Here is a 19,280-nt window from a genome sequence, read left to right as displayed (position 1 = left end):
ATCCGCGTTTGATCTGCTTCTCGGACAGAAGGTTCAATCATTGCCCCAGGACAAACACTCTGAGACAACTAACCGCACCTCTACGCTGGTGACGTTGTCGAGCAGGAGCTTTAAGTCAAGTAAGTCAAGAATTCTGAGACATTCCTGGATTTAGTTTTGCACGATCATTTTGCTTGTTGAATAATAGATTTTCCTACACTGAGTAAACTGAATTCTCCCATATTTAAACTACTCCTGTATTGAATTAACAACAATGAGCGACATATTTTGAACATACAAAAACTAAGCAACGTAATACAAATACGTTACGTTAAAAAACCCTACATTAAGCTACCTAAACACGTCAACAAATAACGTAATGTACTTACTTCTTTGAAGCCTGGCATGCCAGGTAAGTCCATAGAGGAAACGTGAAGGGCTTGATGGCTATTACCAACTGGATTAAAAACGACAGGCTCTCCTATAACAATAATATCACCATTCGACCTAATCTTGTAACAGGGTGAAATATAAAACCACGATCCTTCATTTCCTGAAGAATCTAGATAAACTCGCATCGCGTTCTTCTCGACTAAAGCAGGTAATCTCTTATTCACTGTTAGGAACTTGTTGGACTTAATATGGAGTAGCTGAAAAGGATAAAATTAATTAACTGAGAAGGAAGATAAAAGGATAATGGTAAAGTCTTAAAATAGAGCAAAGAGTAAAAGAAAACTAAGAATAAATTAAGTATAACGTTAAATGCGAAAGGCAAGGGGTAAACAAGAGAAAATAAGGGAAAGTATAAGCTATAATAAGCCATCACATTCTTCTTAATTAAAGCATATAATCTTTTATTCACTGTTAGGAACTTGTTGGACTTCATATGGAGTAGCTGAAAAAAGATAAACTTAATAAGTCAAAGGTATAAAGTGAAAATGAAGGCAAAATGACAGAGGTATAATGACAAAAAGATTAAAATGATATTAAAAGGATGAAACAATATTAAAAATAAAATGCAACTAAGGCTGAAAGGGCAACACGCATCCGATTATTCGCAACTAAAGAAGGTAATCTTTTATTCACTGTTAGGAACTGTTTGGACTTTAACTGGACCTTAAATGAAAAGGATAATGATAAAAGCCATAAAATAGGGCAAAGAGCAAACTGAAAAACTAGGAACAAACTGAAAAAACACATTAGAGGGGAAAGGCAAGGGGTGCAACCTTATAACTGTTTGCAAAGGCAAACTTATAACTTAGTTTTGATTTGGGCAGGGCAGTGCGATCAGCTACGGAAAGTGTCGTATAACAAAAAATGGCATATTTTTATATTTACACTGAAAGACGGAGGAGGGGATTCCAACTCCGATACTTTAACATAATTGTTTGGTTCTCACAAATTCTCAAATGATCAGTTGTATAATAGATAACCCTTATCAATGCTAGCTAACAATAATGTAATAAATAAGTATTGAATTCCCAAATTTTCATTTTTAAATTGGCCACGCCCAAAATCAAGGAGTTTTCTAAAATCAAGGAGTTTCCTCAGCATAAACTATAACAAAGGCATCAAGAAAAATAACAATTTGACACCATAAATGTGTTACTATGATTTCAAAAAAATATGATCGTTCAAAAAAAATCAGAGAAATTCACAAAAATCACAAAATGAATGCAAGGAAAATAATAAAGTATAGGCAATAATAAAGGTATCAACAAGAATTACAATTCGCGATTTATACTCTTTGTTCTTTGTATTATAAATTGACACCAAAACTTTTATTATACTAACTAAATGGTGAATTCTAAATAGTAAAACCGAAAAATTTTCTGTGGCTATACTTTAAATCTAGGGTGAGGTTGTAAAAGGGGGTATTATAGGGGTCCACACATTGAATAACCACCGAAGATAATATAAAAGATAAAAAATACGAAAAAAAGTCAGCAAAGGATAAAAAAAAGATTAAAGAACTAGAAACATATGAAAGAACAAGAGACGCTAAACAGCTGGATATTTCTTCATACACTGAACAACCATCAAAGATAATGCAAAGGATAAAAAACCGCGGTTAAAAGACACGCAAAAGATATAATAAAAGATGTAAAAAGGGAGCAGGTGTAATATAGCTATTGATTAGAGCAATCTTGCGGAACACCATTGGTTAATAAACTCTCGAGCTTGACCGAGTGTCTTCGAAAGTCCTATTCCTGAGATACCACTTTTCCATACCCTGGAAAGGTTCTCTACTTCTTATGGTTGAAAATGTTTATGCTTCGTCTTCTGGTTTCTAAAAAGCATTTGTAACAGTTTTTTTTTACTAGAAAAAACTCAATCTAACAGCATTTTTGTATATGGCAGTAGGTTAAAACTTATTTCTTTAATTTACAAGTGCATAAAAGTGCAAAATTGATTCTTCAATTTGACCACTCAAAGGATTTTTTTTTTCCTTTTTTAATATGTTTTCTTCTATTTACTCTTTGTGATCCCTTTATCCTCAATAGCTCTGAGGTAGCACAATGGATTGATGCTCAGCTTGACAGTACAGGACTCGGAATTTGATTCCTGCTGCCGCAAGGTTGGGCAACAGGCTTTCTACCTATCCCTGTAAAACTGATCAGGCAGCAAAAACGTCGATTTGACGCCCTTATGCGCCATCAATGGCTCTAGAGGATCTTAATTCTTTTAACCCTTCTTCTCAATATTTAGAAACAGCTATTCTAAATATTCTAGCCTGTATTTCAGAAGTCAGAACAAATTATGCCTATGTATCTGTATTAATGAATTAAGACAAGAACGGTAACTTAGAGGAACCATTGTTGACAAAAAAAGTTTCTTCGCAGCAAGAAAAGTACAGCTATGTCTGAACAATGAGAAAAAAAAATATTATAATTATATAAACTGTACAAACTATTTCCACAGTAGTGCCAATCAAACCCGTCAGCTACCAAGATTCACCCTTATGACACACTTACACATTCTCCATTTTCACAGGATTGTTTCTTCGGTCTTGGGGGACCATTTCTGGCTGTGAATGAACAATTGAAGAAACGAAAAAACGCGTATGAAACAATACGTCAGGAAATAAATCAATGGAAAAAACGCAGATGAATTCATTATCCGTCAGGACCGTTTCACTCTATTACAAAGACATTAGTGCATAGTACAATACGTTTAAGTTCATTTCACATTAGTTAGTATTTATTCTATAACTTCTGTTGTTAGTCAGTTGTAAATTACTTCATAATTACTAGCTACTTCACTTCTTTTTGGTAACTCAGTAATAGTTTAGCTTTAACACTGGGATCTAGCGCTGATTTGACCCAATAAGATTTTTCATAGAACTTTCTGATTGGCTGAAAAATTCTACAAAAAATCCTGATTGACTCAAATTAGCCCTATTCAAAATCTCAGTATTAGTGAAACCTCATTGTGAAAGGGACATTTGTGCAAGCAAAGACCTTAAAATACAATAGCCATGAAAAACACTTTTTCAAGGAATTTTCTTGAATTTAGTCCATTTAATTTATTTTAGACTATAAATTTCATGCATTTCCACAAGCTATAGTTGGGCAATATTCGTTATCCATATATCGTTCGAAATATCGATAATAAATATCGAAACGTAAATAGCAATATACTAAACCATACTTGAAATTTTTAGACTATTTTTGGCTTTTTCTACCATCTACCAGTAAACGAACACCCAGTAGTAAAGACCCAACATAGAAAAGTTTTCGCATATGTCCGAGAAGAAGAAGAATAATGTATTGAATTTAATGATCCATGCATATTTAGTGCGTCTGATCATGCCTTATCGACTTCCCACTAACTTTCGTTACAAAAAAAAATAGTTTACTTTTTAATATTTCATTTTGTATTATTAAAAGTTTGAACAAAATGATACAAAATCCTTCTTAATTTCGATTTTCATTATTGAACTTCGGAAAGACCAAGAGTTCATCATACCCAAAAGCGGATTGGAAATATCGATACGTCAAATATCGAAAGTAAAAAATGTCGATAATAATGCATCAAAATATCGCCAAAACACTACCGCGACCTTCATGTGATCCGTCTTCAATGCCACGAAGAAAGGTTTCCTGATGTTTCTTTCCAGAGTGTTCTCTATTATTCTAAGTGTCCAAGGAGAATCCACAATTGCCGCGTGCAGGGCGGTGTTGACCTGCTTGTGAATTGCAATGATTTTCCTATATTATTTGGTATATTTTCAGGCAATAAATCTAGGGTTTAACTCACGAAAAGGCTTACCCATAAACATTTCCCCCACGTGAAATTTAACTCGTCTACGTTTCGTTTTTTAAGTATACATTTAAATTAAAACAAATGTTAACAGATAAATACATTAATAAATCTATATTTATATTGAAACAAATTCTCAAAATCTAGAAATGAGAGTGCCAATTATGTTTTTATCATCTTTGTCCAATGAAAATGCAAAAGAATGTGTTTTTTAGATGAAATACCAAAAAAACAAAAAAAATGTCGATACCTTGAAAGGCGAAGCCAAAAAATCAAGGCTGCCCCCTCCCAAATAGCAGTGCTGAAGGCAGGGAGGGAGGAGTGGCAAAACAGAGTGTGGGATCTTACCCCCTAAAATGCAACCTTTGTAAAATATAACTCGTCTTGACTTTCGTCATCTAAGTTTATGGGCATTCGCAAATCGCTCTGGATTCACCAGTTCCAAAAACTTAAGGATAATATATGCGCCAAATCTCATTATTTAACCGATCCACATCGATGGCAAACACCACAATATTCTAGTTAGCATAAGCCTTTGATTGTGATTAATTTGTATCTTAAACTAAAGCTTTTAGATTAATTAAATAGGCGTACCTGAACAGCGTTTCCATAATAAACTTCTGAACCATAAACTTTTTTATTCTCCGTCTCGTTTTGCTTTCGTTCAACTTCGGCTGCATGCTAAAAGGACAGATAATGAAGAATAAGACATTGATCAAATAGCGAATAGACATAATAAGATACAAACAATAGGGAGTAAAATCTGGAATGGTTGATAGGAGAACTAAGGGAATAAACAGAATAAAAGAAGGTAACAAATATTAGATTATTCATCACTTCAAATTTTCAGTCCCCCCCCCGCCCTTCCAAAAAAATGAAACGTACCAATATTTATTCTAATTAACAATAATTGTCAAATAAGCGAAATAACAAATTAAGTAATATAAGGAGGTTACATACTCAATAACTCCCGCGTCTATATTACAGATGGACAATGGTTTCATAAACACCATTTCTATCGATTTGTGGCCTCTGAGAAAATTAAATTCAGACTGAGATAAAAGATAGAGTTTCAATCCTGAAATGGACATACAAAGAATCTACTGAAGTAATAGATTAACGTTATTTTCTAGTCCTAGGATGGCTCATTAGGGGTGATTTGTGCTCCTTGGGATATCTCAAACACTGGGTTAAAGCAAAAGCTTTGGGATTCTTTGTCCTAAATAATAGAACTTCAACCTAGATTCCAGAGCTATTGGGTTCCAAAAAATCTTTCAAAGAGATCTAGTATTCATCACGTACTACAGTTTAATTGCGCAGAAATCAAGGTCTTTCAGAGATGGATGAGGGAGCGTATGAAAACAAGGAAAAGATCGGCAATTATCCCAAGGAAAAAGATTCTAGCAGAGTGGGGGACAAGACAAAACAACAAAAAGTTCTACTTGTAATCAATTTTTATGACAATCCTTCGTCATTAGTACATGTTTTAATAAGTTCAAATCATTCACGAATCATGGAAAATGGCCTCACCAAACGTATGGCCCTGATTGTTTTACGCTTTATATTTTATAGCTAAAACTAAATGTAATCAACTAAAATCTAATCTTTAAGTGTGAGGAGGACAAGGGGAATACCATAGTTGTTTAAACCCCAGTTCTAAAGACCTAATTCATGATCATGCCATTGACCAGTACAGAAAAGTAATTCAGACATTGAGATTTTTGTTATGGGGAGGGAGATTGATTTTCCCTTCGATCCTCACACGTTTTCTACCCCTTTGTGACGAAAATGACGAATTTGGCGCAAGCGAGGCCACAAAGCTATCGAGTAAAAATTCTAGGATAGCCAATTGATATAAAATTATCCACAGACTATACATTGAGCTTTCTAGTTTCAGAGGCAGTAACAAGGGTGCCTATCAGAGAAGGGCCGGGAACTTAGTTGTCCACCACCCCTACATTTTGAAAAATACCTCCTTTTTGATATTTTCAGTTAAAAATACCTTTCATCTGGCGAATTTTAATGAACAAAAATAAAAACAACACACATCATATTACACTGGTTTGAGATATTTTGGCTTTTATAAGACTGTCTTTGGGTTAAATAGATTTTATAGAAAACATACTTGAAAAATATACATAGAATATCCTGTTTAACATAGAAGTTGAAACATCCACCAAAGTGTGACCAAATGGTCCAAGGAGGACAAGGGGATACTTACTAAACCCGCACAGCTAATTTTTTTACATTTTCGAAATCTAAGAAGGGAAGGTGAAAAAAATGGGGTAAAAATAGGATGCACGATAGAGGGTATGATAAAATGTTTGTGTCAGAAAAGTACCCTTTTTTCGAACATTGCGAAATTTCGTACTTATCGATTTAGGGGCTTCCAAGAGCGAGAGAACTGCATTAGAAAAACTTTTATTTCACTTTAATATTTTAATATGAGAGTAATGTTAGTTGATAAAAAGTACTATAATTAAAAAACTTCTTCCATAAAAACAAAATAAAGCAGAAAAAAAGGCTAAATGATTTTCCAAGCGTAAAACTACCACAAATCACCATCAATAAATAAATGAAACCCAAAACGAACGGAAATTACAACAAATAGCCGAGTCAAACTCGAAACGAGCATAAATTAAGGGGAGTAGGGCTGAAACTCCCTGTACCTTCTAAAGACGAGAACATGATTTATATTTTAAAGAAAACAATCTTTATTTCGAGCTCCCTGTTCCGATTTCTCATTATATCGATAAAAAAAGATTTAATCCCCATCATAACCAGGATGACTGAAAACAAGAACAAATAAAACAGAAAGAAACAAATTAAACAGAAAAAAATTTCAAACGTATTTTATTTTTGATAACCAGCAACCCACATAATGCGTTTTGATTTAGCCAAACGTCCCCCTTAACAGTTCCTGAAAATTCCAAATTAATACCATTAGGCTTGGAAAAATGATATCACTAACAGCAGTGGTACTTCTAACAAAAATAGTAGTAGTATTCACATAGGGCATTTTAATTAGTTCAACATATCCCTCAACATGCCCTGAGATTTTTAATCTAGTACTTCAAGTCGTTCTTGAGACACTATTGATTCAGTCTTCTTACAGCTAGCATGTACTTATTGTGTTTCAGTTTAATCCAACATAACCCTCAACATTTCGTGAAACTTTCTTTTTAATATCCTTAGCCTTGAAAGTAGTATAAATAGTACCAGTATTATGCACATACTACCTTATGGTTAGTTCAATATCCCCCTCAACATGCACTGAAAGCTTCAACTCAATACTCTAAGCGGTTCCTGGGATATAGCTTTTACGCGTGATTAAAGCCTGCATCCACATAGGGTTTTTCAATTCAGTCAACACGCTCCTTGCTATTCCCTGAAAGTTTTACCGCAATACACTTAGCTTCAGTAGTACTAGTAGTAGTTGCAGCAGTAGTAGTCGTAATAGAACTGGTAGCAGTTTTAGCAGTAGTTGTAGTGGCAACAGTAGTAGTATCAGTCGTTGTAGTATGCACGTTTTGCATTTTGGTTAGTTCAACATCACCCTCAACATGACCTAAAATTTTAAACTTGATACTCTAGACCATTCGTGGGATACTGATTATACATCTTTTTGACAGCCTCCCTGCATAGATTTTGATTTAGTACAACACCCTCTTAAACATTCCCTGAAAGTTTCACCTTTTTACCCTTAGCCTCAGTACTAGCAGTCATAAGTAATAGTAGCACAAGCAGTAGCAGTAGTGGCAGTAGCAGTACGCATCAAGCGCCTTTTGGCTTGTCCAATATCCGTGTCAAAACGTCCTGAAAGTTTCAACTTAATACTCCAAGCTGTTCCCAAGAAATGACTCATACATCCTTTTGAGAAGCTGAATGCAGACAGTGTTTTGATTTAATTTACGATCTCTCCTGAAAATTTCACCTTAATAACCTCAGCCTCAGTAGAAGTAATAGCCGTAGCACTAACAGAAGCATTAGTGATAATATGCACATAGTGTCTTTTGGTTAGTTTAACATTCCCCTCAAATTGCCCTGGAAGTTTTACCTTAATACTCTACAAGATGAGAATACTCTATACTCTACACTTAATACTCGACAAGATGAAACTAAAACAGAAGAAATACTTAGCAAGTGGGGTCTTAGAAGTTATTAACTTAATACTCTAATCCTCTCCTAAGATATTGCTTTTTTGAAAACCTGCATGCATACAGTCTATTTTGATTTAGTTGCATCTCCCCCTAAACATTCTTTAAAATTTTTACCTTTATGTCATTAGCATCACTAGTTAAAGTAATCGCAGCAGTAGTAATATGCACTTAGTGCCTTTCGGTTAGTTCAAAATCCATCTCAACATACCCTTGAAGTTTCAACTTAATAATCTGAGGAATTGCTGGTACATCCTTTTTACAATCAACTTGCTCATTGTGAATTTTGATTTAGTTCAACATTCCCTTGAATATTCCCAGAAAGCCTCACCTTAATACGCTTAGCTTCAGTAGTAGTAGAAGTAATAGCATTAGTAGCAGTACGCCCCTAGCACTTTTTTTTAACAGCCCCTCAATGCAAGCTGAAACTTTCAGTTTAAAATCGTAAACGGTTCCTGGGGCTTTCCGGATACGTCCTTTTGAAAACCTGTGTGCGAATAGTGTGTTTTGTTTAAACCTGCTTTAACATTCCATAACATTTTTGCCTTAATATCCTAAGCGTTAGTGAAAGTTGTAGTATTAGTAGTAGCAGTAGTAGTAGTAAGAGTAGAAGAACTCGTAGTAGTAGTCCTAGTATTAGGAGCAGTAACAGTGGTAATAGTAGTAGCCGCAGTAGTAGCAGTTTCCAAGATATTACCAATACACCCTTTTGACAACCTGCATGCAAACAGCGTGTTTGATTTTTTTCAAATTCCCCAGAATATTCCCTGAAATTTTCACCTTCATACCCTTAACCTTAATTGTAGCAGTAGTTAACAGTAGTAGAAAGAAGTGGCGTTTGGAAAAGAGTGGGGCGGAGGAGAAGCGTGCTCAGCTGTGTAAGACTCACACTGCTGTGATAAAATTTTTAATCCAAATAAAACCAGATCTTTTTTAAATTAAAAAAAAAAACTAATCTATTCAGTCAATCAAACAATTCGTGGTAACGAACCTTAGTAAGGAGCGACCCGGCTCAATCGAAACTCAAACGGAATTTTGACACCAATAGATATATCAATAGAATCGAATTTTTATGCTGATTTTAAATTTATAAGTTTCATCAAATTTATTCTTACTTATCACAAGTTAAGAGCCTGAGAAAATTTGCCTTGTTTTGGTAAATAGGAGGAAATACCCCCTAAAAGTCATACGATCTTAACGAAAATTGCACCATCGCATTCAGCGTTTCAGAGAACCCTACCGTAGAAGTTTCAAGCTCTTATCTACAAAAATGTGGAACTTAGTATTTTTTGCCAGAAGACCGATCACGGGTGCGTGTTTATTTATTTTGTTTGTTTGTTTTGTTTATGATTTTTCCCAGGAGTGATCGTATCGACCAAGTGGTCCTAGAATGTCGCGAAAGGGCTCATTCTAACGGAAATTAAAAGTTCTAGTGCCCTTTTTAAGTGACCAAAAAATTGGATGGCACCTAGACCCCCTCCCACGCTTATTTCTTTCCCAAAGTCAACAGATCAAAATTTTGAGATAGCCATTTTGTTCAGCGTAGTTGAAAAACACAATAACTATGTCTTTGGGGCTGACTTACTCCCCCATAGTCCCCAGGGGAGGGGCTGCAAGTTACAAACTTTGACCAGCGTTTACATATAGTAATGATTATTTGGAAGTGTACAGATCTTTTCGGGATGATTTTTTGGTTGGAAGGGGGGTTGAGGGGAGGGGCTAAGTGGGAGGATCTTCCCTTGGAGGAATTTTTCGTGGGAGAAGAGAAATTCCATGAAGGGGGCGCAGGATTTTCTAGCATTATTTAAAAAAAAAACAATGAAAAAATAAATATGAAAAAGTTTTTTTTTCAACTGAAAGTAAGGACCAGCATTAAAACTTAAAACGAACATTGATTATTACGCATATGGGGGGTCCATCTCGTCCTAAATAGCTCGCTCTTTACGCTAAAGTATTTTTAGTAATTTCAACTATTTATTCTACAGCCTTTGTGATTCAGGGGGTCAATCTTAAAGAATTGGGACAAAATTAAAGCTTTAGTGTAAAGAGTGAGGTAATAACGAGGGGGCAAACCCCCTCATATACATAATGAAAATATACGAATATAGAAGTTCGTTACGTAAGTTAATTTGTAAGTTATGTATATTTTTTACTAATAAAAACGTTCGTTCAAAATTAAAAATTTTAGTTGCCTTTTTAAGTAACCGAAGAATTGAAGGGCAACTAGACCTCGTCTCCCACCCTTTTTCTCAAAATCGTCTCATCAAAACTAAGAGAAAGCCATTTAGCAAAACAAAAATAATAATACGCAAATTTCGTTTTGATTATTCATTTGCGGAGGGCCAAAATAAAAACATTAATTCAAAATGTTCAGAAATTAATTTAAAAAAACAAAACAAGTTTTTTTGACTGAAAGTAAGGAGCGACATTAAAACTTAAAACGAACATAAATTGCTCCGTGTATGAAAGTAGCTGTTCCATCCTCAACGTCCCGCTCTTTACGAAGAGTTATTTACTGTTTAATAAAGTAGGATTGAGAGAAAGAGTAAAACTTTAGCGTAAAAAGCGGGATGTTGAGGGAGGAACAGCCACTTTCATACACGGAGCAATTTCTGTTCGTTTTAAGTTTTAATGTCGCTCCTTACTTTCAGTCAAAAAAACTTGTTTTTTTTTTAAATTAATTCAATATTAAATCGACACAAGTTAAAATGCTACAGGACCCAATAACGTAATAGAATTATAACATTGTACAAAAGCGAGGATCAAATTTTGTTCACACTCCACACGTCACAGGCAATCGACTACAATTCGGGAACAGGCACTGTTGCTTGGCAAGGAAGTCTATTAGTAGTAAGTAATAATATTAGTAACAACATATTTCGCATGTAAATATAGGTGTTGCGTTAAATTCTCTACGAATTGCCAGAATCGTACATTAACCTTTACATTCATTTCCATGATGAACAGAAAAGGCGGTAAAATTGAATATTATTTTGTCACAAACAATTGAAAATTTTAAATAAACGAGCAATACTGGCGAAGAACGCCATCAAAGAAGAGCGTCTCAAAAATAAGAGACACAAGCAAGACCGTAGCCAGAAGTTTCGTTCGAAGGGGGTTATTTCTTTAGGGAGGGGCGCGGGACATAAAAAATTTATGAGTTGGACAAAATGTGGGGGGAGGGGGGTTCTGGGAAGAACGACTAAGAACGTAAAACACACAGTACGTTTTTAATGAGAAAAGAAAATAATCGTAATAAAAAAATTTCGGATAATAAAAAATAGCGCAAATTTCGGATATGACTTTATAACAGAATTCTCTACCAGTATCTGATTGCAATATCGTATTTATTGCAACAACTTAAACTATTATAACACTTTGAATTTGACAAAAGGCCCTTGATAGAACTGTATTTGTTTATGGAACACTTCCTTTTGTAGTGACAGCGCATATAGCCTTGCCCACCACTTCCCGAATTAGCTGCAGCCGCTTCTCTCAGCGAAATTTCCTAAAAATCAAATTTCATCCATAGAAAATAACTTTTTTCTACAAATTACAAACTGATAACGTGTGTAAACCTGCGTGAGGGTACCATTTTCGTATGCAAGTTTATAGAAGTCGGAGCCTTCTATTACAATAAAACATCCAAAACGTTTCAGTTATCTATGCGATCAAGGTCGTATCAGGGACTTGTATTCGTACAATATCACCAACTTGAGTCAGACGAAATTGTTTTGTGAGGATCGCAAAATTTTTGTCGATGGCAGTAGAATATTTCCGTTCGCTACCCCTCTTGCTATAGAAATTAACTTGCGTTTTTCAGCCAGAACTTGATGCGAAAACCTAGTAATTTGCATGTCGTCTTCGAACTTTTTCTTTGGAATATGGTTTTTGGTAAGAATACCGCATATTTTTTTTCTGAAATACTACTTTTATTTCTTTTTTTTGCTGATCCTCGGTTTTAAAAGCAATGGCAATTTCTTTAAGTTGTTCTCTGGTTTAGTATTTGCATTTGTTCGCTAGGCAAAAAAGAAGAAGATGCTATGACTATGACGAGGCTTTCCATGAACTATCTTAACATATTTCCACATAGCAAAGATTTTGGATATGACCTAATTACAGAATTTTCTATCCAATATCAGATTGCAACATGACTGGAGCACCGAATGTTAAAAATATTGAAAGAACTTGATGCGCTACATCTTACACCCTCTTTGTTTCGTTCACTAGAGATAAGGATCGGATTTTAAGGATTGGAGTTTTTTCTCTCTTTTTTGGACATTTACCAGAGCAAATCTCTGATTGTCGGAATTAACCGGTAAGCGTCCGAATGCATAAGAATGTAATCAAATATTGTTCTTTCACAGACGTATTTGGTGTTTGTTGACATTCACCAGTGAAGGTCGACATCCACAATTTTTTTACATTTACGGTAATACGTACATATCTGAAAATCATAGAAAACAGCCGTAATTTGTTTTGATTTTAGAAATTTTGTCTGCTAAAGGCCCATTCACGATGAGGTTTTACTAATACCGGGATTTTTTCTAGCCCTAATTTTAGATTTTTCAGAAAGTTTTCTGATTGGCTGATTCATGTTAGAAAATTTTGTGTTTCACAAGTTATGTTCGCTGAAAGTTTATTTCTTTTTTTTTTTTTTTTTTTTTTTTTTTTTTTTTTTTTTTTTTTTTTTTGTTCAATTTGTCGAGCAGTCTTAAACGCGCTCAGTTTTATAATTTTTGATCATTGACATTAATGGTTTTTTTTATTTTTTTTTTATTCATCATTATTCAAAACCATTCTATCTCATTTTCATTTTATGGTACTAAGAACACATAAAATCTCTCCAGAAACAAAAGTAACATTCGCGAGTGCATTTCAGGTAAATTAATTAAAAGAGCGTGTAAATTTTAATTTTTCTTCGTTTTGGAATTCCTTTATTCATTAACAGCAATATCCGTTCATTTTAGAAAAAAATACTCGTTTTCAATAGTCGAAAGATCTAATGAATATGCCTCCGAGTCCTTGCCTCTGGGGCTACAGGGGTCGTGACAGCCCCAGAGGCATGTTTATTTGACCTTTCCAATATGTTGAAAAAAGTTATCCGCAAATTTTTAAAGAATGACATGGGAGAGGGGGAACAGTGGTGTCTGGGGGGGGGGGGTTCAAATTAGCAATTTCAAAGCAAATGAGCCCCCCTTCCCTTCCACCCAGGTTTCTTCAACCACCTCTTCCAGACAAACTGGCAAGAGGAAAAAGTAATACGCACGAGCCACTCTACTCTTTACCTAGTCAACTCTACCGTGTTGACTCAGAAAACAAAGGAGCGACCTATAAAAAATCTACTTGTCTGCATTCAGAATCAAAGCAAAATACAGGGACAAGCTGGAATTAATTTTTAATGCCCAAAGAAGAGTTATATTGGCTTTGTTATATTTCACTATGGCATTTTTCTTCTTTATCAGAGGTCTATTTTTGTACTTTTATAATAGTATGTCAAAATTGTCAGTGGTACTGTCAATTTCTCAATAACAATGATAATAATTTGGACAACGACTGTTTTATTCAACCCTGAAAGGTTTGGGCTTACATTTGAGCAAAACAATTTAGTACCAATACGAATATATTCATTTAACACGATTGATTTTTATATTATTTTTTTAGGATGTATGCTAAACGTAACGAAGGCCAGGCAGCTGAAAGTTAAATCATCTAGGACTTCTAGATATTAAATAATATATTATTGATTAATCTTTTATTAACATTAATAGATATAAAATATGGCAGATACACTCAGAGTAGAGGTCTATTCTTATTCCACAGAAGCCAAAAGCAAATATACACAACAAATAACAATAAGTTCCTTTTATCGTCCACCTCCTTCTCAAGGAAGAATCCTCAGACACAATGCTGACAATGTTTATCAATTTGCGCGCACACAGATGATTAAATAAGTCAATACATTTTTACATTTCAATAATTTTGATTAAGCTACTTTTTCTGTTTTGTAGGGCCTTTCAGCAAATACTAGTCGTTTTTAAAACAAAAAAGATAAAATATATCTTGAAGCATAAAGATATGTCTTTTCCTTTTTTTCAAAGAAAATCAGAACAAGTTTTTGTTTCACTCAACTAAGGCTCTCAGCTTCCACATTAAGCGGAAGTTCAACTTCCACACCATCACTCTAGTAAGAAACGTGCGAGGGTAAACGACTCTATTAAGAAGCGAATCCAAGCGTTGAATACTTGGAATTTTTTTGGTATCATTAGAAAAAAAAAGTCTGAAGAGATTTAGATAAAAGGAACACACCAGATGATGTTTCAGAAGCAAATTGAATTATTTAATATGCAGAGTTATTGTAAACAGATTCTGCTAAATTGTCTATTTCTAAAATGTCTTAGGCTAAAAATTGATTGAAAAAAAAACTTTTTTTATACATTAGCAAGTGCTAGGAATACAGAATAATGAAAAACTTACATGCAGTCTTGTCATCAGCTCTGGATCCACAGGGTTATTGGTGCTTGCTGAGTTTTGCTTGGCAGCTCTCCAAAATTGTTTCTGGGCAGAATATCGGTTCATAGGACATATTTTAAAACGACAGTCTGAAAAAAATAAGCTAAATGAAACCCAGGTATATAAAAATCAAATTTGCAACAAAACAATATGTGTTCAATTTCTGTGGTCTATAATGCGTTCAATATATTTCTCTTGATAGACAAGTCATTAATTTTGGGAAAACTTTAGGATTTAGAAGCAGGAAAGTTTTGACTTTGGCCGAAGGTTGTTGCACGTGGGAAGTCAACTGCCACTACAGTCTGCCCTCCAAGAAATTAAAAAACAAGGCATAAAAATACATTTTGCTGGATTTTAACCACCTAGAGAAAGTGTGCTAACCCCCTCCTTCAGGATTGAACCAGCAGGCATGTATGCCTAAAACTATAGGACGACCAAAGTCCCAGTAAATCTTCACTATGTTCCGTATTATATCTTACGTTTCAATGTCTGGCGAGTCTTTGAGAAGTACTACCTTCAGGTAGCTGTGAAATATGCAGACGGATATTTTATTTAATTTCATAAAGAGTAAAATTTCAATGATCAAACAGTTTGTGGTAACGAACTGTATGTAAGGAGGGACCCAGCATAATAGTAACCAAAACTCTAAAAAACGGAATTTCGATACCAATAGAGGCATCAAAAGAATCGAATTTGTATGCTGATTTCAGATATATAAGTTTCATCAAGTTTAATCTTACCCATCAAACGTTACAAGCCTGAGAAAAATTGCATTATCTTAAAAAAGGGGGAACCATCCCCTAAAAGTCATAGAATCTTAATGAAAATCGCACCATCAAATTCAGCGTATCAGACCACCCTACTGTAGAGGTTTCAGGCTCCTATTTGCAAAAATGTGGAATTCGGCATCTTTTGCTTGAAGAAAAATCACGTATGCATGTTTATATTTTTTTTCTAGGTTGATCGTATCGACCTAGTGGTTCTAGAATATCGTAAGAGGGCTCATTCGAAAAAGTTCTACGGTCCTTTTTAAGTGACAAAAAAATAAAGGGCAGCTACGCCCGCTTCCATGCAAATTTTTCCCAAAGTCACCAGATAAAAATTTTGAGATAGGCATTTTGTTCAGAATAGTCGAAAAATCTATTAAACTATGTTTTTGAGGGTGACTTAATCCCCCACAGTCCCCGGGAGATGAGCGAGGTATTGACTGGGGGCGAGACCCCTGATATGCGTATTAATTTTTGTTCCTTGTAAGTTTTATTGTTGCTCCTTACTTTCAATTAAAAAAACTTTTTTTTTATTTCTGATCGTTTTTTTAAATAATGCGGGGAAATCCGGTGCCCCCTTCATAGAAAAGTCCCTTCCCTAATAAAAACTCCCTTCATGGAAAGATCTTCCCACGTAACCCCCTCCCCTGACCTCCCCCTATCGCCAAAAACATTCCCCCTGAAAACGTCTGTATACTTCCCAATAACCAATACTATACTTAAACAATGGGCAAAGTTCATAACTTGCAGCCCTTTTCCCGGAGACTTTGGGGAATTAATTCACCCTCAATTATATGGTTTATAGATTTTTTTCGACTGTGCTGAACAAAATGGCTATCTCAAAATTTTGATCAGGTGACTTTAGGAAAAGACTGAGCTTGGGGGGGGGGGGGGGGGTTCTAGTTGCTCTCCAATTTTTGTCACTTAAAAAGGGCACTAGAACTTTTAATTTCCTTGGGAATGAGTCCTCTCGCGATATTCCAGGACCAGTGGGTTGATACAATCACAAAAAAATAACAAATAAACACGCATCCGTGATCTTTCTTCTAGCTAAAAATTCAAAATTCCACATTTTTGCAGATAGGAGCTTGAAACCTCTACAATAGGGTTCTCCTGATACGCTGATTCTGATGGTGTTGACTTTCTATGACTTTCAGGGGGTATTTCCCCCTATTTTCGAAAAAAAGGCAAATTTTCTCAGGCTCATAATTTTTTATTGGTAAGACTAAACTTGATGAAACTTATATATTGGAAATCATCATAAAAATTCGATTCTTCTGATGTATCTATTGCTGTCAAAATTTCGTTCCTTAGGGTTTTGGTTGCTATTGAGCCGGGTCACTCCTTACTTACAGTTCGTTACCCCGAATTGTTTGATAAAGAAAGAAAATTCGAGATGGCTAGGGCAAGTTCTGCAGATGAAGGATGACAGAATGTCAAAGATTGTCCTTTTCGACAGGTTGTTCCCAGTTGAGGTGGGAGGATGCCGTAAGGAAAGATTTAAAGGAAATGGGAACTTCCTGGGAGAGTTTACGGAGGGAGACTTAAAGAATCAAAAGTGATCAGAAGGCAACTGGCCCCTCCACGCCCTCTTTTTCCTAAATGCGTGTGATCAAAATTCTGCGATAGCCATTTTTCGGTAAAACTCCAAAGGTCAAATAACTATGCCTCCATGGTTGACAAAGCCCTCCCCAGCCACCGGCGCAGGGGCTGTAAGTTGTGCAAGTTGTCCATTGTTAACATATAAGGATTTTTACGTAAGCGGTGGTCGTATAAACTTCGGAAGAGGTTCTAGCTCCCTTTTTAGGTGTAAAAAGTTATCAGACGGCAACCAGTCTCTTACCACGCCCTTTTTTCTCCAAATGCTTCCAATCAAAATTTTGAGATAGTCATTTTTGATAACTACGGTCCCGGGCTTGACAACCCTCAGCCGCCGGGACAAGGGCCGTAAGTTATACAGGTTGCTTATTGATAGTGGATAAGGTTTTTATGGAAGGGGTGGTCGTAAAAACTTTGGAGGAGGTTAATTCGATTGGAAATCAAAAGTTTTAGGGTCCTTGTTAAGATTCAAAAGCGATCGAAGGGCAGTCATCCCCCATCCCTCCGCAAAAAGCCCTCCGCAGCCAGGTCAAATAACTATGCCTTCAGGGTTAACACACATCCCCCCAGCCTCCGGGGCTAGAACTATAAGTTATATATTTTGCCCATTGTTAACATATATGGATTTTTATTGGAAAAGAGGGAGTGTTTGAGACTGGGTGTTCAAAAAGGCTTAGGATATTAAACTGAAGCTTTAAGGAAATTTTGAGAAGGATGCCGAACAAATTAAAAACACATTATGTGCTTGCTGATTATTAAAAGGAATATCATTAATATCCAAAGTTCAAAATTTCAAGGTATGCTGAAGAGAGATTTGAGGATAATCATCCCCCCTCCTTACCTTTTAGGTGCCTCCCCCGCTCAACACTGATCGAAATTTTGATGGGAAATATTTTATTCTGGGTGTATCTGAAAGGGCTAAGGGCGTTAAGGTAAACGTTGGAGAATGCGGTGGGGCATGCTATATTGAATCAAAAGCACTACGTGCATTCAGTTTATCAAAAAGGAGGATCTCCAATATTTTTAGAACGACTGAGGGTATTGAATTGAAACTTTCAGGACATGTTGAGAGGAGTGTTTAAAAGGGGTTGGAAGGCCACCAGCCCCCTCCTATGCCTTTTTAGTTGTCCTTCCTTCCAAAGTATTTGATCAAAATCTTGAAAAATTGACATCTTGCTAAAAATATTCAAAAGCTAAAACAACCATGCCTATTGAGATGACATAATCTCCTGCAGCTTTGGAGTGGGATGCCTAAAACAGAGGCCTAAGAGCAATGTAGGCACAATGTATTATTTCATTTTTTCGTTGTTTTTTTTTTTTTTTTTTTTAGACCAAGGGACTCCGTATCGAAGGAGTCGTCATATAAAATTCGAAAAGGACTCATTTAGTTGGAAATTTAAAGAGCTGCTGCCCTTTTTAATATTCGAAAGTGATTGGAGGGCAACTAACCGCAACTAACCCCCTTCCACGCCCGCCATTTCCTGAAACACATTGAATAAAAATGTTGATAGCCCTTTAGTTCAACATAGTTGAAAATCCCGGAAATTATGTATTTAAGGTTGACGACTAAGCATCAGCACTGTTTCTGTTTTCTGTTTCTGTTTTTTCTTGCCTGTTTCTGTTTCTGTTTTTACAAAAAATAGAACAGAAAACAGAAACAGGCTACCTGTTTTTGTTTGACCTGTTTCTGTTTCTGTTCTGTTTTTTTTTTCATCTGTTTTTTTCCGTTTCTGTTTTTTTTTTTATCTGTTTTTCTGTTTGTTTTTTTTTTTTTTTTTTTTGAATGCCGCGCTATCTAGCGGGTATGATACCGAAATCGTCCTTTGTCAACAAGAAGAGTAATTTCTTTGATATTCAGGTGAAATCATAGCGACATCTAAACTAGAAGCTCGATTTCCTTGCTAACCTTCGTCTAATTTTGTGTGTTGGAGCAAGCATCCTAAAGGTAAAAATTATGAATAGTTAAATTAGACCAGCCATGCTAGTCTATTTGAACTTTTGT

General features: G+C 35.4%; 1 protein-coding gene across 2 annotated transcripts in view; it reads right to left on the bottom strand.

The window, feature by feature from the left end:
- The window catches only part of LOC136027136 (inositol 1,4,5-trisphosphate receptor-like), a 206,347-nt gene that overhangs the window by 169,918 nt on the left and 17,149 nt on the right, over positions 1-19,280 (bottom strand). For both annotated transcript variants that reach the window (XM_065704102.1, XM_065704101.1), the window contains exons 3-5: positions 14,877-15,001; positions 4,837-4,923; positions 369-629 (exon numbers count right to left, since the gene is read on the bottom strand). In XM_065704102.1, the coding sequence (XP_065560174.1) occupies positions 369-629; positions 4,837-4,923; positions 14,877-15,001 (473 nt within the window). The remainder of the gene's footprint in view (positions 1-368; positions 630-4,836; positions 4,924-14,876; positions 15,002-19,280) is intronic.

This window comes from Artemia franciscana, chromosome 5, assembly GCF_032884065.1.
Source record: "Artemia franciscana chromosome 5, ASM3288406v1, whole genome shotgun sequence".
NCBI classification, from domain to species: Eukaryota; Metazoa; Arthropoda; class Branchiopoda; order Anostraca; family Artemiidae; genus Artemia; species Artemia franciscana.
This window is presented reverse-complemented; position numbering and strand designations above follow the sequence as displayed.